Raw genomic sequence first — 25,704 nt, 5'->3', positions numbered from 1 at the left:
CAAATTCAGCTAATCTTAAAGAGACATTCCCAGAGGTGCCAGCGGGACTCAGCTACCGAACCAAGACAGCCCACTGTACATCTCAGTAATCACATAGATAGTATAATATACCCGCGAAGCAGAGTACCATACTCAAGTGTTTCTTTCAAAACCAATGGGCTGATGGGACTGGATGCTTACCCCATGCACATTAGCCAATCACACATAATGGTAACAGGTCAACTGCAGTCATACTGTTTTAGTACTTTTAAATCAGAACAGAGATGTTTGGAAGCCCTTCTTAGGATGTAGCAGTAGTAGGTATTGAGCTATCACCACATCTGTTTGTCTCACCCCAAGACTATTAAGTAATCTTAGAATAATATGGACTAAGATGTCACCCATGGCAGGTGTCCAAGTATGTGAAACATTGTTTCCATAGAGAGATCTTCTATGTTAAATCCAAGAGAAAGTAATTCAGAATACCTTTCCTAGATTGTATCTTTCATGCTGAAGATTACGTTGAGATACTCATTCACTGTTATGATATACAAAACATCCTGTACAGGTGGTTTCATACGATGGCTACTTGGTAGCCTTTTATAAAATGACTGAGTGGTACTCCAGTATAGTTTCCAGCAGACAAGCATCTACATCACTGAAATCACTGACATCCTCGTTAGCAGGCTCAGCAGACAGACCAAAAATGGAATGTACCATGAGAATGAACTGTCAACTCACTCTTGGTGGTGATCCACTAAGGCCTGGTCGACACTGGGGGGCGGGGGAGAGAGGTTGACCTAAGATATGCAACTTCAGCTAGGAGAATAGCGTAGCTGACGTCTATGTATCTTAGGTCGACTTACCTCACGTCCTCATGGCGCGGGGTCGACTGCCGCCTCTCGCCACGGTGGAGTACAGGAGTCGACAGCAGAGCAATCAAGGATTGATTTATCGTGTCTACACTAGACATGATAAATCAATCCCTGATAGATCAATCACTACCTGCCGATCCGGCAGGTAGCGTAGCCGTACCCTTAGATAGTCAAGCTTTAAGAATACTGCTGAGGGTTTTTTTGAGCAGCTAATAGAGGCCCAGGCCCATGCTGTGTTTGTTCTGTAACTAGCAGAGGATTTTATATGCTTTTTTAAAAAAAATAAAGAAAAGAACAAACTACTTTTTACAGATGACTTGAATGCTTAGGAAAAAAATCAACTTCAGAATTATGCACAGAATAGAATAATGAATGTTGGGGAGGGTCACAGAGTGGGAGCTGCAAGTTTTGATGTCAGGCCCTGGAAAATGGGAGATGAAGGTAAGCTTCTGCCCAGTAATGTGCTGAATTCTCCTGGTATGCTATTTATTTGCGGTATTCAGCATATCATTCTAAAACAGGGGTTGGCAATCTTTCAGAAATGGTGTGCCGCGTCTTCATTTATTCACTCTAATTTAAGGTTTCGCATGCCAGTAATACATTTTAACATTTTTAGAAGGTCTCTTTCTATAAAAGTCTATAATATATAACTAAACTATTATTGTATGTAAAGTAAATAAGGTTTTCAAAATGTTTAAGAAGCTTCATTTAAAATTAAATTTAAATGAGGAGCCCCCCGGACCAGTGGCCAGGACCCAGGCAGTGTGAGTGCCACTAACAATCAGCTCGGGTGCCACCTTCGGCATGCGTGCCATAAGTTGCCTACCTCATTCTAAAAGATGCTGGGTAGTTTCCAGTATCCAGGTTTTGTTTACAGTGAATGGGGAAATAACAGAATGAGATTCAAGCTAAGTGATATTAACTCTACTTTCATTAATAAACTTGAAATGTCACTATCTGCTTTTATGTTGTGACACCAGCTCAGTCACAGCTTGCCACTCAGTGAGACATATCAAGCTGTGATCTAGCATTCTTTATGATGTAATTTATTTATTCATCATACTTACACAAGGTAAACATCATATGTGCAGCTAATGCCATTTGTTTCAATCCACCGCTATAATTACAGAAAGAGCTTCACGGTAAAAAAAGTAAACATTGCACATAGCACTTCGCTTGTAGCACAAATATTCTCAGCTAGTGATAGCTAAAGCTTGGGTTCTGCAACAAGAGAATTTTAATCAACTGTTTCCATTGTCTACTAACAAAACTTCAGCCCTCACTTATTCCTTCCTCTAACCTCACCTCAACACCTTCAGGCATGGCATGTCCAGTGATAGATATTAACCAGACGCTGTTCTACATCAGATCCATGGCCAAGACTGAGTTGTTTCAGGAATCTGATTTCCCAGAATGTACAAGAATAGACATTTGTTCTAAAGCTAGTGCTCAGGTAACATCACATGCCTCTTGTTTTATAAATAGGCATAACTGCTGGGGGCATTAGTATAGGTTCTGTTATTAAACTGATTGGCTGCTACCAGAGATAGCCACAAATCATCAGATGTTTGAGTATCTACATGAAATTCTGACTGATGGAATTGTTTCTGAACTCATTTGGAAGTAGCAGATATTATATAACAAGTGGCAAATCAGATTATTGTATTCAAATTCAGAACCAACTGTGTAATCTGCTTTCTGCCGTTACACCTAATGTGATTGGCCTTACATATTTTGTTCTGTTTCATCTTTGATAAGATAGATAATATTATTAAACTATTTTGTTCAAGTTTGCAAAAATAAAGATATTAGGATTGAGTTAATACAGTAGTAGGCAGAGTCTGAATCCAAAGCAGGAAAGATTTATCATTTAATAATAAATAACTTCTCACATTTACAATATGCTTTTTATCCAAAAGTCTTAATGCAGTTTACAAAGGTTAGGCTCATTTTACCTATTACAAAACTGAAGCACAGAGAAGTTCATTGACATCATGCCCATGGTCTCACAGTGAGAGAATGAAAAATCCAAGCAGGTGCTCTAAAATTAGATTTAGTTCTATTTTAACATGAGTGCTTGACTAGCACAATTTTTTGGGGATTCAATATAACAACTTTTTGCCTAAACAATATGGGTATGAATTGGGGACCAGAATGTGACTTGTGTTACTTTTTCCATAAGGGATGATGCTATATTTCTGGGTTTCCTGCAGTTATTTCTCATTTGTTTTCAAGGCTATTGGTAAATTTCATATGACAAAGTGATTTAAAATTCATGAAAGGCCTTGTAAAATTAGTAGGATAAATACAATAACCAATTACAAAGACTTACTTATTCTATTTGGTGTAGAGCCAAAAAGGCATCATGGAAGCATAAAAACCATCACACACAATGTATCTCATCCACACAAGTCCAAATAAATCTCCAGGTTCACAGGACAGAAGAATACAACATGTTAATAGAGGACTGAAGTGCCACATTGGCTATGTTTATCAAACTGTTCACTCAGGTTTAATCCTATTAACCAACATGTCATCTTACCTCAGGGTATTTTAGTTTCTTATCCTATGTCCGTCACAACAACCTAGTGCTTGATTCCTAGCCCAATAAAGTCAACAAGAAGATTCTCATTTACTTCGGTGAGCTTTGGATTAGGCCCTATCACAGTGAATTCTGCTACAGCCCAACTCCTCTGTCCAAATGACCGTATTTGGTATATGAAATTTGAGCATCAGAAGTGATACATCTTTAGTTTTAGATGACACAATTAGTACTTTTTTGACCTTGCATATGTAACTAGCTTGATTATATTCTAGAATGTTCTCTTTAGGTTACTTAGAGCACCGAAATAACAATGTCATGCCGCATGCACTCACGGGCAATCTTACATCTCTGTGCCTGACTAGAAAATGACCATTTCAGGTTCATCGCAAGTTTCTTTTCAGGTGTATTATTGTTGACTAGAAAATATAGAATTGCTTCATTCAGGACATTATCTGTGATCAACAAGTTCCTGAACTGTGGCTCCAACTAATTATTATTTATTATCTGTATTACAGTAGTGCCTAGAAGTCCCAACCAAGATAAGGGGCCCACTGTGCTAGATACTCTGCAACAGATAGTAAGAGACAGTCTCTGCCCTGAATAGCTTAGGGCTTCTCTTCACATAGAGCCCTGCAGTTGTGACACTGTAGCGCTTTAGTGAAGATGCTACTATGCTGATCAGAGAGCTTTTTCTGTTGGCATGGTTAATCCACTTCCATGAGAGGTGGTAGCTACGTCGACAGGAGGAGTTCTCCCATCAACACAGCACTATCTACACAGGGGGTTAGGTGAGTATAACTATATCGCCTAAGGGTGTGGATTTTTCACTCCCCTGAGTGTCGTAGTTATACCAATATAAGTCTGTACTGCAGACCTAGCCTTAATCTAAATAAACAGAAAAGTCAGGCAAAGAAGGGGAGGGGAAACAGAGGCACAGTGCAGAGAAGTAATCCAAGCTTACACCACAAGTCCAGTGGCAGAGCTAGGAAAAGAACCATGGATCCTGAATCCCAGCCCCTTTCACTGTATATCACACTGTCCCTCACTTAAATAGGGCTTGCCTTCATTGCAAGTTAGCTCAAATTTGTACACGTGAGCTACTACACTCGAGCTTGCATAATTCCAGTGAGAGTGTTTGCACTTCAGAAACAACACCGGAGTTACTTATACAGGGTGATTTGATTAGCATCACAGAGTGACTGGATTAGCTGCTCATGAGTTTTGTAACTTTAGCTGTTCTATCCCCAATGGCATTACTAACTGGAGCATCTCTTGATCTTCAAACCTCTCACTCCCACCAAATAAATAAAAACATAAATAAAAGGCCAGAAAGTTCACGCATAAAGCACCACTTAACGTGAGTTAGAGATTTCTGTGTGTGGACAGTCAAGTTAGGGGTAACTCTTGATTTATAACTCAAGCTAACTGCCATGAAAACACTCTTAGTGAGTTAAATTAGCTACTGCATTACATGCCTGCAAACTCTATATTGTCTAAAAATGTAAGTTTATATTTAAATTTAAAAACAAATTCTCCAACTGTAAGGACCCCAGGGCAGAATTTTACTCAAGGTTATTATGGAGCTATTGACTGATGGTCCCACTTTTCTTGTCAGTCTTTTGATCTACAGGGATATATATTTTAACTAGGCCTGGCCTCCCATTTAAGTCCCTATTTTATGCCTACATAACCTGATACCCCAGCCTACATAATTTGAACTTTAGCACCTAAGTAATGATTTGAAACCAAAATTAGGCAGATACACACCCTGGCACCACTCCAGGCGCCCTGCCACGGTGCCACTCCCGGCCTTGGCTCTCCACCCAGGATCTGGCCCTGCTCCCGGCACCTGGCTACAGCTTCACTGCTGGCCCTTGCTCCTGGCCCCACTCCCGACCCCAGTACCCGGTTCCTCACTGTTGCTCCCGAGGAGGGAAGGGGGTGCAGACCAGGTAAGGGGAGGGTGTGAACAAAAACATTTAGGGTCCACTGATCTATGCTGTACAAAAAGAATTTATCCATGAAGAAATCCAAGAATCCCCCAAATTAAAGAGTAATGCACAAATAAAGCCCTATCAACTGTGGATATTTTTCTTCCTCTTTTCTCCATTTTCATCTTCTCTACAGACAGAGATACATACCCAAAGAGAGAGACTGCCGTTTGATGGATCAGCAAAATTAAAAAAAAAATAATTAAAAACCTCGCAACACTGAGATTTGCTCACTTACCCCCAGGAAATTCAAACACCATACAATCAAGGTTATTTCTATAACATACAAAGTATATTTTCACACTTTAAAACTAGCCCTATTAACTGCAAATCCTCCACCAAAACCACCATACTTGCACTGCTTCTGCCGTCCTCCATCCACATTCCACTAGAATCAATAGACTCTTATGATGTAGCTGGAAAACTCAACAATGGAACAGATGCTCTAGGACAGGGGCCAGCAAGCTTTCAGAAGTGGTGTACCGTATCTTCATTTATTCACTGTAATTTAAGGTTTTGCATGCCAATAATATATTTTAATGTTTTTAGAAGGTTTCTTTCTATAAGTCTATAATATATAACTAAACTATTGTTGTATGTAAAGTAAATAGGGTTTTTAAAATGTTTAAGAAGCTTCATTTAAAATTAAATTAAAATGCAGAACTCCCCGGACCAGTGGCCAGGACCCGGGCAGTGTGGGTGCCACTGAAAATCAGCTCGCGTGCCGCCTTTCGCACACGTGCCATAGGTTGCCTACCCCTGCTCTAGGATATTCAGCAAAAAAGAACAGAAAATCTTCCTTTCTGGATTATTTTTCAGCTGTGTCTAACCAAGGCCCTTTTCCTGCTCAGTGTTTACATCAGTGACCTATTTTTGAGTATATTTCAGATCTATGGTATTTACCACACTGATGGCATTATTCCCTTGGAGTCCACTGAAGCTTTCCATTGACTACAGTGGGCTTTGGATCAGGCCCAGGTTGATTAAAAGTGACTCTGTTTCTGAACATGTCTGTTTCCAGTTAGTATAAAGGAACATTATTTGAGTAACTTTAGGCCCAGTGGTTTTTAACAGAGAATGAATAATCACTGCAGCTAAATAACCATTAGATGAAAAGTAAACAAAGAGAAAAGGCACTAGCTACTATTGTTTCAGGATGTCCTGGAGACAATGCAGTGTCTAGTGCTCCATGGCATGGATATTTGGAGGAGGATAACAAAAGAAAACCCACTTGCAAAGGTATTCATAGACAATGCTGCTTTGTTGGGCACCAATCAACAGATTAATGTGTCCCACTCTTTAGCAACGTAATAGTTTTACAAAAACTGTCCTTGGTTCATTTGTATTCCACGCAATAGACATACTTTTATCTGCTACTCATTTGCTAAATATAGAAAATGAAACTCTTTTGACTAGTCATTCTTCTGGCAGCACCTTTTGCCTTGAAACTCAGTAGGATGATTCTAAACCACCCAGAAAAGCATACTCACAAATAGGAAGCTTTGGAGTGAAACAATAAATATATCTTTAAAAAAAAAAAAGTTTGTCCCCATGAAATTAGTTCCAGAAAGCAAAGACTGGTATTAAACAATCTAACAATGTTAACATGATTGTTGGACTTCCACGGGCCTCTGGAAAATTAACTCTTGACATGGATGCTGGCATCCAATTCCATAGAAATCTCTCTGACTAAACACCTCTTAAACTCTTCCATCAAAAATAACTACCGGGTAAGTTAATGTTGCGTGCTTATGCACTAGAAAGTCAGGAAGTGTCCTGATTAGGGTTGGAGGTAATGGCAACACTACAATAAAAGAAGAACAGTGCCTTCAGGGAAAGCTACAGTGAAACTAAACTGGGATATGAAACTTGGGCCAAATCATATCCTTTTTGTAGTTTAGGCTGAACACTCTGCAGAAGGAGGGTAAATCCCACTGCATAGGGTATTAGGAGTCTGGTACACCCTGCTTGCATGCTGGAAGCACTCAGTGGCACATGCTACCTCATTATATTGCTGTATTGCCATCACTTAACATGTTGTTCAAAGCCCATGGCACTGTCTCAACTTCTCGAGTTCCTATTCTGATGCATTTTAAATCCCTATGTTCAACCAGAACTCTACAACTGTTCATTTTAAAACATCATATACGATTTATATTACATACATGATTATCATGAAAAACCTTAAACCATTTCCTACAGTCATCCAAAAATAATAAATCAGAAAAAATATTATTCTCACATGACGTATACTTAATGTTTCTTCTCAATAGCCTCCTCATATTTTTGGATAGGGTTGGATACACTGTACTTCTAAGCCTATCTTTATCTCACTGCACATACAGAAAGCACACACTGGTTCCTGGAACTGAAAACAGCTGACAAAGGCTTGAAATAATAATGGACTTCAAGCAGCCTGAAAGTCAGTCAGGACTTAAATTTAATTTCTAAACAAAACATAGATATAAGAAAATGCTAAAACATATTTTTTTTCCTCACTACATTTTACAGAGGAAGGGATATATACTGCGGGGGGCGGGAGCAGCGGGGGGAGAGAGACACTGCAGTTTGATCCATCAGCAAAATATTAAAATCTCTTAAAATCAAGTCTACTTTAAGATGTGCTTTTATGGCTCATGGCCCTATAAATACTTAATGGCCAAGATTTTCATCCACATTTACATACAATGGTATTTTAGTTACTTAGTTTTTTTAACCTGGTAGAAGGTCACCTGTTAATAATAAGGCAAAGGGTTGTATACCAATTTTCTTGGTACAATCGCTGAAAAGCAAGCTTCATATACACATTCTGTGAACATCAGTATTATGGGTCTAATCCAAACAAAGCCCACCTAAATCAATGGGAAAACTTTCACTGACTTTGTTTTGCGTTGAATCAGGCCTATAACACATACAGCTTTCCCACATGAAAGTATAGAAGATGCACATAGGGTGACCAGACAGCAAATGTGAAAAATTGAGATGGGGGGAATAGGAGTCCATATAAGAAAAAGACCCAAAAATTGGGACTGTCCCTATAAAATTGGGACATCTGGTCACCTTAGACGCACACCAAGAATGTGACCATTTTAACCCTCCTAAACCTGATGGCATTAGGATATCCTTCTGGGAATACATAAATACATAATTTATTGTTGAAAAGAAGATGATGTGGATGGATGTGTTACTGCCACTCATTCAACCTGTGAATGTCAAATGACATTCCAATAAGGAGGACGTACAGACAGCATGCTGCAAGCTCACATAGATGAGGCCACATCACACAGACAATGCCAATTGCAGGCGTTAGAAAGCTGACTCGCCTAATACTAATAGATTATTACTCTGAAACCTTAGCATCACTGTATGGAATTACTATGCTCAAGGAAGGAAGACTCACTGTAATCCTAGCGGGAAATCCATGTTTCTCACTAATTTATTTTGCAAATTCTCTTGGATATTTCCTATATCCGAAACACTTACTCTCTGTAAAATCTCTAGAGACAGAGGGCCAGATTGTCAGCTAGTGTTTATTAGTGAAGCTCCATGCCAGCGGATGGTGTTCCACCAATTAACACCAGCTGAGGATCAGATTTTTTTCCCCACTGTATTTGTTTTCTTATTTTCTTTTCTATTTTTTTCCCTTAGTGTCGTTCTAGCTAATTGCTTCTGTATAACTTTTCCTCAGAGCTGTAAAGAAAGGATGTTATTTAGTGCTCATGTATTGTTTTTCTGTGAGTTTGTCCAGCTTCGCTGTATATTATCTCAGGGCCTTCCCAATAACAAATATTATTATACCATTACTGCTGAAGAAACAGGCAGTTTGTTTTTAACATGCTTTTGTCTGCATTGGCCCTGTCTTCAAGTCTCTTATTTAAAGGGATACTTTCAACTTAAATGTACTATTTTAAATAATATAGATCTAGAATACCTAGCTCTTAAGCCATCTTTCTGTCTATTTATGTATTTAATTCGAATTTGGCTCCTCAGTGTGTGGTTTGTTTTTCTGTTGAGGGTTTTATGGAAGGCAAATGAACCAGACTGATAACTGTAAAGACTCTTATAAAGAGCTGCATGGGAGTATTTAAATGGAGCATCTGCCAAACATGCATTCTTATTGAGTCCCCCTGTTTACCAAGAGGGGCTGCTGCTGGCGAAGTCATCAGGGTTGCACAGGTCCTCTCATATGAACACTCTCCCACCTACCCCGGGCCCTGAGAAGGAGGCAAGGAGAAGCTGCAATTGGCTGGAACCCTTGTTTGCTGGCTAAAGAGGAGCAAACACAACCCAGAGCAACTGCCACTGCTTGCAACCTGGGCCTTCTTGTTAAATGAAAACCACTGCTGCTTCTGAGATAGGGTGATTTTTAAATTGATGCTGTGAATGATATAGTTCTCCCCTCTCTCCCCCACATACAGATCTATGAAGCTTTTCAACTCATTAGGCCAAATTTTCAAAAACATCCTATAAAATTGTGTGTGCAATTGCAGAAGTTTTTTTCATAGGGCTTAGCAACATAGTCATAGGGATTGACAAGGGAGGAGAGAAGAGAATGCACCTCATAATGTTTAAATTTTCCAGCCCTCCCAGTCAGTGATATGTCCATTTCCCCTTTAACACTGCTTGATCATAGAGTCATAGAAATGTAAGGAAAGAAGGGACCTTGAGAAATCATCAGGTCCAGTCCCCTCTGCTGAGGAAGAACCAAGTAAACCTAGATCATCCCTGACAGGTGTTTGTCCAACCTGTTTTAAAAAAATGCCAGAGATGGTGATTCCACAACCTCTCTTGGAAGCCTAGTCCAGAGTTTTTTCCTAATAACTAATCTGAATCCCCCTTGCTGCAGATTAAGCCCATTGTTTCTTGTTCTACCTTCAGTGGGGATGGAGAACAACTCATCACTATCCTTTTTATAACATCTCTTTACATATTTGAAGATTGTTAACAGATCCCCCCTCAATCTTCTTTTCTCAAGACTAATTGTGCCCAGTTTTTTTTACCTTTCCTGACAGGTCAGGGTTTCTAAACCTATCATCATTTTTGCTGCTCTCCTCTGGACTCTCTTCAATTTGTCCACATCTTTTCTAAAGTGTGGCACTCAGAACTTGACACAGTACTCCAGCTGAGGCCTTAGCAGTGCTGATCAACGTGGGGCGATTATCTCCTCTACTGTTAATACACCCAGAATGGTAGTAGTCATTTTCACGACTGTATCCTATTGTTGACTCATACTCCACTTGCGATCCACTGTAACCCACAGATCTTTTTCAGCAGTACTACTGCCCACCCAGTTATTCCCAATTTTTTTGTTGTACATTTGATTTTTCCTTTCTATAGGAAGCACTTTGCACTTGTCTTTACTGAATTTCATCTTGTTAAAATTGATGTCATCTGCAAATTTTATAAGCATTCTCTCCACTCCATTATCCAAATCATTAATGAAAATTAATGAATAATACCAGATCCACAGCAGACCCCTCTGAGATCCTCACTAAATACACCCTCCCAGTTTGATAGAAAACCATTGATAATTACTATTTGAGTATGGTCTTTCAGCCAGTTGTGCACTCCCCTTATAGTAAATTCATCTAGACCATATTTCTGTAGTTTGCTTACGAGAATGTCACATTGGACTGATGACGTATTCACATGGAATCTATTCCACTGCTTTAAAAGTAACTCTCTTCCACAATACATAAAAACTCACTAACTCACTCACTGGGAGACCCATTATGAATAGCTAACCACTGCAAATTATTCAAACATGTTTGACTCTTTGATGCAGGAACAGATTTGTCAGTAAGATTCACTGCAAGAAACACAGCTTCTGAGTTCACTTACTGTACCTCTTAAGATGTAGTTCTGATAGTTCTGGTCTGCCTCAGCTCCCACTTTTATCAAGCAAGTCAGGCCTTCAGCCACAACAAACTCATGAACCAAATCCTTGTCATCCTGCCAAAGAAGAGAAAGAGAGAGAGAACAGAGATACTACATTACAAATCTCAAAGACAAGGAAACATTTTTTGTCACAATAATATGAACTAAAATATATGGTCTGTGGTTTTTACTTTCTGTTCAAATTAAATAATATGAGTACACTCTTTTTCTATAATTCAGAACTGGATTAAGAATTCTTCTATCAACCAAGCTATGTACACTGGACATCAGGTTGACTACGCTATGACACTGGGAATGAAATTTTTCACAGCCCAGAGCAAAGTAGCTAGGTCAATCTAATTTTTAGGTGTGGACGAGGCCTTTTAAAGGTATGTCTACACTGCAGTTAAACACCCACAGTTGGCCCATGTCAGCTGACTTGGGCTGCAGGGCTGTAAAACTGAAGTGTAAACGTCAGGCCTCGGTCTGGAGCCCAGATTCTGGGACTCTCACCCCTCTTGAGGTCCCAGGGCTTGTGCTCCAGTCTGAGCCCAAACATGTACACTGCAATTTTACAGCCCGATAGCCCAAGCCCCGCAAGCCTAAGACCATGGACATGACCATCTGAGGGTGTTCAATTGCAGTGCACATACCCTAAGAATTTGGTAATATCAGCAACTATAGGCCACTTCAGTCTCTTGGCATAATTTCAACCTAAGTATTTATAGTAGTTGCCATAAAATATGGATATTTTACTTTGCTGTAATCATAGTATTTGTGATATTAATTAAACTTTAAGTGAGAAAATACAATGGTAAATTTAATGACTGAGGGTAATTAAATTCCCCCTACATTCTTATGTAAAAGTCATAAAATACCATGCAAAATAATAAATTTATTTTTACTATGGGGTATTTTTAATAACCATCCTTTGGAATTTACTAGACAAGTACATCTCTTTTATGAAATTTTGCTAGAGTACAAACTGAGTAGGAATTGCAGGATTTGACCCAAAGTTTTCACTTGGTCGGTTGATTTTTTTACATAGGATTATAATGTAGAGAAATGAGGAAGCAACAGCATCCAGAAGAACTGTATGCACCAGAGTTAGATTTTTTTTCCCATTAAAGTTTATATCCATTTCTACGACTAACAGCTTAGAAAGTTTTTCTCTTAAATAGTAGGAATTGAATGAAATCATTTCCAAATTGTAAAAATTTACATAAGGCAAAAATCAGTGTTAAATACAGTGGCTGCCATTAAAAAGTCAACATTTACAGTTACCTCAGAGTAGTACTACATGACCTTAATATTTAAGTTCCTGACACTTAAAAAGCCCTTCTGCCCTGCAAAGAAGAATCTTTTCTCCAGGAAATCATCAAAATTCACTTTGCAGGCCAAGTATAATTTCAAATGACATGATTTTACATGTGGTATTATTAGTTTCATATTCATCCTTAATATATTGTCTCTATGATGGTATATTGATAAGATGAACAGGGGAAAAATAGTAACTTTAGAATCACAAGTTCTTTTTGTTAACCATTAATTATTATGGCAACAGTAATACTTGTTGATTTAGGGAACAATATCCATAAATGTGAGAATAATTAACTACATCTGTATCATTCTGGTTAATAAAATACCACTCCTGGACTGTGGTTAACAATTTTCCATTAGTTAAATTTGCTTGTGGTGATTTATGCAAGTCATTTCTTGGACCACCAGTCTCTTATGCAGCACAATCTGGTGATTACAGTACTTCAGCTGCTGAAGAGAAGAGGACAATACAGTATGACAAAGTTCCTCCTCTACCCTGGTGAGTCCTGCGCTTATTGGTAGATTTTGCTCACCTCAGAGATCTTCCCCACAGTCTGGATCAATTCCTTCTGTGTCTGATCAGGAGTTGGGAGGTTTAGGGGGAACCTGGCCCAGCCCTCTACTCCAGGTTCCAGCCCAGGGCCCTGTGGATGCAGCTGTCTATAGTGCCTCTTGTAAAAGCTGCATAACAGCTACAACTCCCTGGGCTACTTCCCCATGGCCTCCTCCAAACACCTTCTTTATCCTCACCACAGGACCTTCCTCCTTGATAATGCTTGTACTCCTTAGTCCTCCAGCAGAACACCCTCTCAGTCTCAACTCCTTATGCCTTTTGCTCCCAGCTCCTCACACGCACTTCCTCTTCTCTGACTCCCCCACACCCCCAACTGGAGTGAGCTCCTTTTTAAACCCAGGTGCCCTGATTAGCCTGCCTTGATTGGCTGCAGGTGATCTAATCAGCCTGTCTGTCTTAATTGGTTCTAGCAGGTTCCTTATTACTCTAGTGCAGCCCCTGCTCTGGTCACTCAGGGAAGAGAAAACTACTCATCCAGTGACCAATATATTTGCCCTCTACCAGACTCCTGCATCCCACTGGCCTGGGTCTGTCACAACAGGTATTTAGAACACCCATGCCAACAAAATAGAGAGAAACATTTATATAAAAGAAAAAAGCATCCATTCAAAAACATGCCTAAATTTACAGGCAGCTGCTGGACAGTAAATTAAGCAGCAGATGATGGGATGACTAAATCAATTAACCAGGTAAGCATTAATAAATTTAAAATATTACTGGATCTAGCTTCTTTGTTAACACACATACTAACATTGCCTGTGGCTTACCAATAATGATTTGGTTTTACATAAACTTGTATATGTTTTCACAAAGAAATAGATGTTAATGGTAACTGTCATCTTTCAAATACTGTAGCGCTAAGGGGAATAGGTCCAGACTCCACAATTATAATAAATACATAGATTCGTTGGAGATTATTTTTTATTTGTCATATAATTGATGGCCCTCACAGAGTTAGAAAACTGCAAAGTCATCTAAAGAATAAAGTGTTTGTCTTTTATGTTGACAATGCACTTATTAGGCTCTGAATTTTATACATTTGCTAGAGTGAAGAGTTAAATGATTTTAATAATTTGTTGGAATAGGTTTATCTTCAAGCCATAAAGCATTCTGAGGGAAATTTATGAAATGGCAAATCTTGAGTCAGCTGGAAATGCTGGGGAAGGATTTGATTACTGAGTAATGCAGGAAGAGGTGAAAGATGTCAATCAAAATTTTTACCCTTAGCTAAGAATTATTTATCCTATTGAAAAGAATAAAAAGGAGAAGCCAACTCAAATCAAGCTCATCTTTTATTTCCCTCCATAAACCTATGGTAAATAAAACAAAACAGATTAGGAAATATGCATCAGACTTTGGTTTAGAACTCTACTTTTCTACAGATTTATATTTTTTTCATAAACATTAATGAACCACTTGTAAATATATTGTTTTAAGATTCACAATCCCCAGACATCATCAGACAGGGTCCTCAATTTAAACTATTAAATTGTAAGTGCAAATAGCAGATTTGATGAAGGAGACATAAACTTGCTCTAATTTTTTTCAACTATTTTGTTGACGTTCAAAGTTTTATAATGTGATTCTACCTCTGTGTTCAGCTCTCTCGTAATGGTTGTATCAATAATATAGAAAGGGGTCAGGCATAAAGCGGGATCACAGAGTACACAGAGAAGTCTGTTTGGTAATATTGCATATATTTATTATAGTCTGACTCCCCTTGATGAATATAGTCTGACTCCCCTTGATGAATAAAACAGGCCAGATTTTGGCTGAGATGCATACATGCAGGCTAGTCATAGCTCCACTGGAGTCAATGGAATTAAGATAATTTTCACCAGCTGAGGATCTGGCTCCGACACTTTGGACCAGATCATGGCCCATGGTAAACCCACTTTGTGTCTCTCCAAAAGCACAAAGGGGAATTAAAGCTGCCCTACCTGGGCAACTGAGGATTTGCTGGTGTGGGGGAATCCTTGGCTGACACAGAGTCAATATAGGAGGCTCTACGCCACCTACCGCCAGGCCCCTGACAAAGAGGGCATGCCCAGGTATGCTCGGAGGCCTGTGGCCAAAGCATGCTGAGCCCTGGCAATCCTTGACTAGTGAAATGCCCTTGGAATCTATTACAAGTTGCCACAACTAAGAGGATTGAGCTCTTCAATTCCAAGTCAATCTATCTCACACTAATTTGTGTAAAACCTGTTGTCAAAATTTCCATTTTAAGGCAACGTTCCAAAACTAACATTTTGCAGCAGCTGTTACACCGTCAAAATACCCTGTCATAAACCATACATTTTTCAGCTGACTGAAAAAATGATGCAAGACAAAACACATTCTAGACCTAAATCCATATCTAGTCGGATAAGTAAAAGTGATCCAATTATCAGAAGTGATCATGTAGTAGCATTAACTTTAGGCACCAAAGTTTAAACATTCTGGTCTGTGTGTATTATTTTTTGTGTACAGAAGCTCCCCGACTTATGTAAGCATTCCGAAACACCTTGCGTAAGTTGAATTTTGTGTAAGTTGGGCATGTATCACGGACAATTATGCAAAAAAAAAGAGTGTACAGAACTTTTTCCGTAAGTCCAGATTTCCGTAAGTCGGGTTTGCGTAACCCAGGGAGTATCTGTAATACCAATCTCACAAATAGTCAAATGTGCCAGTCTGTACAGAACAATTGTATATACATAAGAACTATATTACAAAGGCAAAGGATCTAAACTAAATTGAAAAGGACTACATTTTGCTCACTACAGTCACACATTGTCCCATTAACTTCACATGAACAGTCCCATTAAACTTACTTGTTTGAGTAAGGAGAAAAGGATTCAGGCAACATAAAATAAAAATGTCGATCTAAAGCTGCCATTTTCCCACAAGTCACTTCATAATGCCCATCACACTCTGTGGTCTCAAGTCAGTGAATGATCTTCTGTACTAATGCAACAGAAGTGTAAAACTTGGAAGCAATGTCCCAAATTCCTCCTAGGTCTAACTCCAGTGAAGCCAATAGAGTTACATTAGTGATGAAAATGAGCCAATGAGACAAAGTGAAGCTGGAACACCATCATGTGGGCACATATCATTTACAGTACAATTTATTTTGTAAAATCATACACAAATTTTATAATACCAGTTGTCCCAGCAGCCGAAAGTCTGCTAGGTGCTTCCCAATACATCAAAAAGACATGATCCCTGCTCCTAAGCAGCTTACAAACAATGTTATGTTGTGTTTGTACAGCACCTAGCACAATGGAATCCTGGTCTATGTTTGGGGCTCCTAGGTACTACCACATTACAAATAAACAATAAGTAAGACATAAATAGGATGTGACACAACCTTTGTATGACCCATAACAATTTAACAAGAGGCATTTGTATCAAAACAATTCACGTGTATGTGAATTTCAAAGAGATGTACTAGACTAGCAATCAACAACTCATTCATTTCTAGTAATAGAAGTCAAGAGTAGATGCTAAGTGTATTCATCTGTTTACCTATATCTCACGGGTGGCCAACCTGAGCCTGAGAAGAAGCCAGAATTTACCAATGTACATTGCCAAAGAGCCACAGTAATATGTCAGCAGCTCCCCATCAGTTTCCCCGCCCCACTCCCTGCACCTCCTACCCACTAGCAGCCCCGCCAGTCAGCGCTTCCCCTCCCTCCCCGCACCTCCTGATCAGCTGTTACGTGGTGGAGTGGGGGCAGGGCCTGTGGCAGAGCCAGGTTTGAGCAATGAGCACACCCCAGCACACTGGAAAGTTGGCACCTGTAGCTCCAGTTACCCAGTCGGTGCCTATACAAGGAACTGCATATTAACTTCTGAAGAGCCGCATGTGGCTCCAGAGCCACCGGTTGGCCACCCCTGCTATATCTTGTTAGAAGTTTAACAATGTAAACGAATGAGCTGGTAATTCACTTTCACGTCTTAATTGCCTTAATTATGTATGTGACTGTGTCCAGTTAATCTTGAGATCAAAGATGTAACATACTGCAGGAAACAAATAATATTATCTACATTGTCTTCAGTTTAACTATCTATGTTATAATGAAGGACCAGCTAATTACACTCATTCACATGCGGTAACTAGTTTACCTGTGCATGCATAGGAAATAGAAGATTTGTTTCAAAGCAACAGTCCACAGGCAATCTGCGTTGCCTGTTCTTCCTCAAGGGAAGGCCCTGCTGTGACAATTTCTACGAGGAGGCTTGTCAGCATGCTAGAAGAGTTATAAAAGAGAAGCCTGATCCTGCCAGCTCAGCTCTGCTTAAACTTTTAATAGGGAAAGTATAAGACATACAACAGAGGTCTCCAGTCGCCTAGATTATCCTGGAAATCTCATGGAAAAACTAACAGACTCTACATCTGAATTGCCTGTTGGACTATAACCCACTGAACTGATTCCAGAGAGACTTTTACAAGCCAGCAGATATACATTTCTGCTATGATTCTGATCTATGAACTTTAAAAGTCATTTGCATGTATATTGACTTTGTAACCATTTGTAACTCTCTTCTTTCTTTTTTCTCTTATTAAAAAAAAATCTTAGATTTAGTTACCAAGGATTAGCTGTAACCGTGTTATTTGGGTAAGATTTGAAATATTCATTGACCTGGGGAATAATGTGTCTGATCCTTTGGGATTGGGAAAACTTGATTTATGGTGAATAGAGTTTTAATGACCTTCCACTGTACTAGACTTGGCTGTCTAAATGAGAGCCAAAGGCTGGAATGCCTGAAGTGGACTATGTCTGGCTTCTTGTTAACCAGTGTGGTATTACAGAAGCTTTTTTGTTACTAGTTTGGTGAATCTAATTATAGAATAAACCACTGGTTTTGGGGGACTGTCTGCACTATTCCTTGCAGTCTCCCCTGAGTGTGGCAATCTCAGTGTGGCCCAGCCAGGCACCACGGTTCCATAGGGGAGTTACAAGAAAGGAGGGAGGAAAAGACTATGGTGAAATCAGTAAGACTATGTTGTTGACCAGTGAAGGCTAGTGCAATGCACGATGTAGTACGGAGGGTATTTGTTTAAATATATTTCTTAAACAGAAGGCCAGCCATCCTTTGAAACAGGCAAAGTATGGCCTACTAGATTGTTTGGAAGACTCTGTACTTTTTTGACAGAGAAAAGAAAATGTACATATATAATTTCTTCTCTCCTGGTTTCTCCAATATGAAAGCACTGAATAATTCAACTCATATATGTACACACACAGCCATGTCATTTATGCTCAAAGGAAATGATTTGAGTAGTCTCTTGGTCTTCCAGCATTCTGAAAATTGTTTTCCATAAAGTTATAAAGAGATTGAAAAAAGTAGTAATAAGCCCTAGAACTCATCTAGTAAGCTCTATGTAAGTTTATCCGTGATTATGATAAGATCAATCTGCTCAATCCATTCTGATTCACTAAAGGGTGAATCCCATTCACAGGTTCTAGCAAGGAAATTATTGTAGTTGCCAAAATCAGTGGTTATACAAATCTTTTTGGTATTTCAACATATCGTAAGAATATGGGGCCTAAGCCCCACAGGAAAAAAATATACTGGAAAAAAGAAGTTATCTAGGATATTTTAAAGTTATCCAAAATTGTCCAAGTAAGAGTATATTTACCAAAGGCGTAAAAGAGACACTTTTTCAAAATCATTTTTCCAGCAATCTTTTTGATAAATGGTTATTGCTTTTGTTCAACTTAATAAAAATAGCAATAGAATCTAAGCACTAATTTAGAGACCACTGATATACATGGAACACAGCAACCAAATATGTATTTTCAATAGGAATTACAATTCAACTCAGTAAAATTGGCTGGTAACTATCTTTTTCAGCATACATTGCTTTTCTTTTAGAAATATTTTATGGACACCTTTCTAGAAATCTTGATAAGAGATTGAACCTTTCCTGAACAGTTTTCAACGTTCTTGGGTTGACAGACAAAATGATCCATTCTGGATTGGTTAGGGACACAATAGCCCAACTGGAAATATTGAGAAATAGAACAACTGTGTCATAAACAGATAGTTAAGGGTTAATGTCTCTTTTACCTGTAAAGGGTTAAGTAGCTCCGTAAACCTGGCTGACACCTGACCAGAGGACCAGTAGGGGGACAAGATGCTTTCAAATCTTGGTGGAGGGAAGTCTTTGTTTGTGCTCTTTGTTTTGGGTGTTGTTCGCTCCTGGGACTAAGAAGGACCAGACGTCCATCCAGGCTCGCCAGATCTTTCTGAATCAGTCTCAAATGTTTCAAACTTGTAAGTAATTAGCCAGGCAAGACGTGTTAGTCTTATGTTTGTTTTCTCAACTTGTAAATGTTTCTTTTTGCTGGAAGGATTTTTACCTCTGTTTGCTGTAACTTTGAACCTAAGGCTAGGGGTGGGGGCGTCCCTCTGGTCTATAGGAATCTGATTACCCTGTAAAGCATTTTCCATCCTGATTTTACAGAGATGATTTTTATCTTTCTTTCTTTAATTAAAAGCTTTCTTTTTTTAAGAATCTGATTGATTTTTCCTTGTTTTAAGATCCAAGGGGATTGGGTCTGGACTCACCAGGGACTGGTGGGGGGAAAGCAGGGGGGATGGCTAACTCCTCCTTCTTTTAAGATCCAAGGGGTTTGGATCTGTGTTCACCAGGGAAGTGGTGAAGCCTCTCAAGGCAACCCAGGGAGGGGAAAGTTTTGGGGGGACAAAGTGCCCCAGACACTGAAATTCTGGGTGGTGGCAGTGCTACCAGATCTAAGCTAGTAATTAAGCTTAAAGGGTCCATGCAGGACCCCCACATCTGTACTCTAAAGTTCAAAGTGGGGAAAAAACCTTGACACTGTGTTCCAATGTTTCTAGAATATCTTTAACATTAGAAGACCTAACTTGTCAATTTAGAAGAGCTGTAAGATCCAAAAGATACCAAAAAAGTCTGATCCAAAGCCCACAGAAGTCGACTGGAGTCTTTCTGTTGATGTCAGTGAGCTTTAGCTCAGGCTCTTCAGGTGCAAAATAAATAAATAAAAAGATTGTCAAAGGCAAAATATGACATTTAGGTGCCAACTGACTTTCATTAGGAGACGGGTATCTAACTGCCCTTTACATCTTTTTAGGGCAACTATACACTGGAACTGCTACATTGGCACAGCTTCACCAGTGCAGATGTGCCACTGTAGCACGTCTGGTAAAGACATTCTATGCCGATGGGAGAGCGCTCTCCCATCAGCATAATAAAACCATCTCCATGAGAGGCGGTAGCTATTTCAGCGGGAGAACTGTCCACATTGGCACTTGCACTTAAGGACATGGCTTTTTCACACCCGAGTGACATAAGTTACACTGATATCAACGGTAATGTGCACAAGTCCTTAGAAATCGCCCTCCAAATTTTTATTGGAATGGATGCATAGTTGTTATTTTATGTCTGTACTTCTACCAGAATATTATTCACAAACAAAAAACTTGACAACATCTTTTCAATTCTCAATGTGATATGCAGTATGTATTACAGTTTGTTGTCATTGCTTTTTCTTTTTTAAATGAAATCAAGAAACCTGATTTCTTTAATGTTATCAAAAGGGCTGAAATAGTAAAATATTACCCTGTAGATTCATCCTTGACTGAAGTGAGATATATTGCATTAGACTGCAGAGGAAATGAATGGAATGTGGAAACTTTAACAAGACTACTTTGAAAAACACTGAATAAACACACCAAAACTGAATTTAAAAAGGCTTTTAAGGTACTCCTCCTTTCCCTAATAAAAGGAGAAAAGAAGGTGTAATGAAGTAGAGTATAAACACATCATACTGTAGACAAAAATTTTCACTCTGCACATTATCTATTCCATCATGTATATATGATGTAGGGAAAGAAGCAAACATCTGGAATGTGCAAAGAAAGATGAAAGGAATCCAAATCCACATATCCTAAACTGAAAAGAAAATGTTTACATCATCTCTGTACTAGGGTAATCTTTACAAACCCATTAACTCACTGACTTGCCAAGTTAGGTGACCTCAAGAGTAAAGGCTATTCTAGCAAAGGCAAGTGGCTCATCGTTTTCTGAAAAAGATCATTCATTTTCTAGATTATATAGAGCAGCACCAATGAACGACAAGCAGTTGTGGCATGTGTATGATAACAACTAATCAGGGCAGAGGAAAGTTTGTCATCTGGTAGGGAAATGGAACTCTCCAGCAATATTGCTAAGATTTATGACTCCTTAATCAGCAGACATTAAAGCACTGATGAGAAAAGAAGCAAAATACAGTCACATCTCCAAAAGCTTCCTTTTAAGCTCCTACAACCATAAAGATTGTGCAGTAACACAAAAACCAGCTACTTAAGAACTTTACAAAAAGATACTGATGGCCCTGTCAGCTAAATATATTTTAAACACCCATTGATAAGTTTGGAACAGATAAAATCCTAAAAAAAGCAAGCATTTCAGGAGCAAAACCAGGAACCATTATATATGTATATTGCTTTTCAAATTTACACTATTTTATTCCAATAAGCCATCAAACAGAACCCTGAATATATTTAAACTATTTAAAGTTTGCTTGTTAAGTGAGAGGCTGGCAAACATAATACATAAATACTTACAAACAAACTGTTACACTTAAACCTGCTTTCCTGCCCTGGCAGTTTGGGACTCCAGGTCCCTGCCTGATTTGAGCCAGACCAGCCAGCCTGCTGCAAACCCAGACCCAAGTCTGAACCACATCCCCTAACAGCTGTAGGCTTAATTGTAAGCAGGTTAAGAAGTGTCCCTGTCTTTAACACTCAGATGCCCAACTCCCAATGGGGTCCAAACCCCAAATAAATCCATTTTGTCCTGTATACAGGGTAAATTCATAAATTGTTCACCCTCTATAACACTGATTGAGAGAGATGCTCAACAGTTCCCCCCACCTCCAGGCAGGTATTAATACAAATTCTGGATTAATTAATTTTATTAAAGACAGAAAGTAGGATTTAAGTGGTTCCAAGTAGTACAGACAGAACAAAATGAATTACCAAGTAAAATAAAATAAAACACGCAAATCTAAGCCTAATACAGTAATAAAACTGAATACAGATAAAACCTCACCCTCAGAGGTGGTCCAGTAAACTTCCTTTTACAGACTAGTCCCCTTCTAGTCTGGGTTCAGCAATCACTCACACTCCCTGTAGTTACTGTCCTCTGTTCCAGTTTCTCTCAGGTATCCTTGGGGGTGGAGAGGCTCTCTCTTGAGCCAGCTGAAGACCAAATGGAGGGGTCTCCCACGAGCTTAAACAGACTTTGTCTTGTGGGTGGAGATCCCTCCTCTCTCTATGCAAATTCCAGCTCCAAGATGGAGTTTTGAAGTCACCTGGGCAAGTCACATGTCCATGCATGACTTTACAGGCAGCAGCCATTGTTTACATGCTACCCTAAATGTCCTCAGGTTGACTTCTTATTTGGATTGGAGCCTTCCAATATTCATTGTTCTTTAAGTGTTTCTTGATTGGGCATTTAATTTGTACATTCCTTTCTCAAGAAGCTGACCAAATATTTTACTAAGGCTACTTAGAAATCAAGCAAGTACACAGACAATATTCATAACTTTGAATACAACAATGACACATGCAAACAAATAGGATGAATAGATACAGGAGATCATAACCTTTACAGAAATATGTTACATGGTATACGTAGCATAAAACATATTCCAGTTATGTCATATATACATTCATAAGCATATTTCCATAACACCTTACAGGGTGCACGCCACAAACATTCTCCTAATAGGAGAATATTTTTCAGAAAATTATCTCACAGAAAAACAGAATGCAGTAAACTTAAAAAAAAATCAGCTCTAACAAGTACTGCACACAGCTGTATTTTAAGCATTTTGGGATGTTGGATTAGTTACTTGTTAATCATGTTCAGATGTCCACATATTTTTGTTTTACATGGCCAACAGCTGTGCAATTTACTTTCTCTCTCTCTTTCTATACACACACACACACAAACACACATGCCTGGGGATTTCCACTAAAAGAGCAACTCATTTTTATGCCTTTCCTTTTTCTAAGACTTTTCCATATCCCTCTGGGAAGCCTGAGGATTCCCATATTTATTCCCACTCCATATACCTTGCCCCTACCACTTTACAAAGCTGCACATCACACCCATTGTGATACTGGCTTGTTTAAACCAGGAACCTGGGTGCTGTCAGCTTGTCCACCCCTCGTGAGGTATCACTGAATAAGCAGGTAGGCGCATTCTGTACCAGCCAACTTTCTAATTGCAACTGTAGAGCACATTGCCGTCTGGAACTGATAAAGGCATGGGTAGCCGTTGTGATGACCACATCTGAAAGAAAACCTTGGAACTTCCTTGCCAAGCACAGATGAAAAAAAATCACTTTTGAATATTGTTTACAAGACTGTGTGGCACAAACGTGAACTGGCCAGATGTATCCTTCATTGAAAGAGAAGTACCACTCTCTTTCCCCCCATGCAAAGCCTCCACATTGTTCTAGTTAGGGGCAGACCAGGGCTAGGAATTAAACCTGAGTTTACTATGGTTAGGGTTCCATGTTTCTCATGGAGATTGCAGAAGTCATGGATTCCATGATTATCTGCGACCTCTGTGACTTCTGCATGTGGCTGACCCCAGGGCTGCCCACGCAGCTGGCTCCGGTGCCAGCTGCTCAGGAGGCCCTGGGGACAGGCACACCAGCCACTTATGGAGTGACTTTGGAGCCAGGCGCACTGGCCGCTGCTGAAGCAGCCCCAGGACCAGCTGCACCAGTTGCCGCTTGGGCAGCTTGGGGCAGCTAGCCCTGGGAATTACCTGAGCAGCGGTCTCAGGGGTGGCCAAAATAGCCACTGTTTGGCGGCCCTCAGGCAGCTGGAGCAGCTGGTGCTCAGTGGTCCCCAGCAGCTGGAGCTACTGGCCCCAGCCCCCACAGCAGTGGCCCCCGGCTCTTCCCTCCCAGCAGAAGCCCCTCCCAGGGAACCTCCCCAGCAGTGACCCCCCCCCCAGATTTAATGCGGGGTATTCATAGTATAAGTCGGGGTAGGCAACCTATGGCACTCTGAAGGCAGCACGCGAGCTGATTTTCAGTGGCACTCACACTGCCCGGATCCTGGCCAGCGGTCCGGGGAGCTCTGCATTTTACTTTAATTTTAAATGAAGCTTCTTAAACATTTTAAAAACCTAATTTACTTAACATACAACAATAGTTGTTATATATTATAGACTTATAGAAAGAGACCTAAAAACGTTAAAATATATTACTGGTACGCAAAAACTTAAATTACAGTGAATAAATGAAGACCCAGCACAGCACTTCTGAAAGGTTGCTGACCCCTGGTATAAGTCACGGACAGGTCACAGGCCATGAATTTTTGTTTATTGCCCATGATCTGTCCATGACTTTTACTAAAAATACCTGTGACTAAACTGTAACCTCAATTATGGTTTCTGTCATACAGAATAAAATCTTTATGTCTGAATATGCACTCTTGTGTCTTAATGTCATACTAATTCATATTGCTACACTGCGAGATATCACATTGTCTTGCAAATTTGTCATGCAACGTTTTGTAATGTGAGAAAGTTAAATCCTACCTGAAACAATTCAGGAACTAAAGGCACACTCACTGACATCTAACAGTTCAACAATTTTTAGTGAGAATCAGTTAATGCAGAGCTGCCCTACAATTAGTGGTGTTGCTAACTCAGAATTTTATGTGGCGCTCTATTGCAATTTCTACTTTTAAGGCGGGAGGACTGAAGGAATAATTGTTCGCACTTGTGCTCACTAATTAATGGTACTTTTGCAATTGCCCCCCACACACTGCTGCAGTAGCAAAGCTGTTCACTGAAGTGTGAATTGCACAGTCTGGAGCAAGTGAGCTCTGAATAAGGGCCAGTAAGCACCGCGGCATATAAAATAATACATAATGATAATACTAATAACACATGGATCCTTGAAGTGTGAAACTACTCTGAAAAGTTATTCCATAAAATAGTATTGTGGGGTCCCATGTCTATTATTCTTCAGTTACTTCCAAATCAAATATTATCATCTTAGAAGTAAAAGGATGTGTTTTTTGTAACTGCCTGCCCTGCAAACTGAACGTAGGGTCAGAAAGGTGAGCTGGATTTAGGAGGATTAGGTGTTGAGGATTAGGATTTTCTCATTTGGTGATATAAATTAATTTCAAGGGAGCTAGAGATGATTGGTGAGGGAGGAGGAAGAAAAAGCACAGCAAGTGGTACAATGTAAATTAAGGCTTTATTAGGATAAACTATCTCAGTGAAGAAAAGAATACAAGGAATGTATTTGCCCTCTACTCATTTTTTATTCTTCAGTGTGAGAATACCATATTGAAATAAAATGAGACACCGTATTCCAAAACAACTGCTAAGACTCCTCTACTGGCATGCAAATGAGGCAGAAGGGCAGGATCCAGTATTTAAAAAAGATAATACAGGGCAAGATTCTTTGGCCTGCTCTGCCCCCGTTTTGCACATCTGGTGGCACAAAGCGAGCAGAAGCAGCCAGGTCTCCCTTT

General features: G+C 39.5%; 1 protein-coding gene across 1 annotated transcript in view; it reads right to left on the bottom strand.

The window, feature by feature from the left end:
- Positions 1-25,704, bottom strand: part of FHOD3 (formin homology 2 domain containing 3) — a 645,976-nt gene that overhangs the window by 293,156 nt on the left and 327,116 nt on the right. The window contains 1 exon segment of the mRNA XM_030551482.1: positions 11,237-11,342. Within this exon segment, the coding sequence (XP_030407342.1) occupies positions 11,237-11,342 (106 nt within the window).

Source organism: Gopherus evgoodei, chromosome 2 (genome assembly GCF_007399415.2).
Source record: "Gopherus evgoodei ecotype Sinaloan lineage chromosome 2, rGopEvg1_v1.p, whole genome shotgun sequence".
In the NCBI taxonomy this organism is placed as follows: domain Eukaryota; kingdom Metazoa; phylum Chordata; order Testudines; family Testudinidae; genus Gopherus; species Gopherus evgoodei.
Note: the sequence above shows the minus strand (reverse complement) of the source record. Positions and strands in the feature narration are given on the sequence as shown.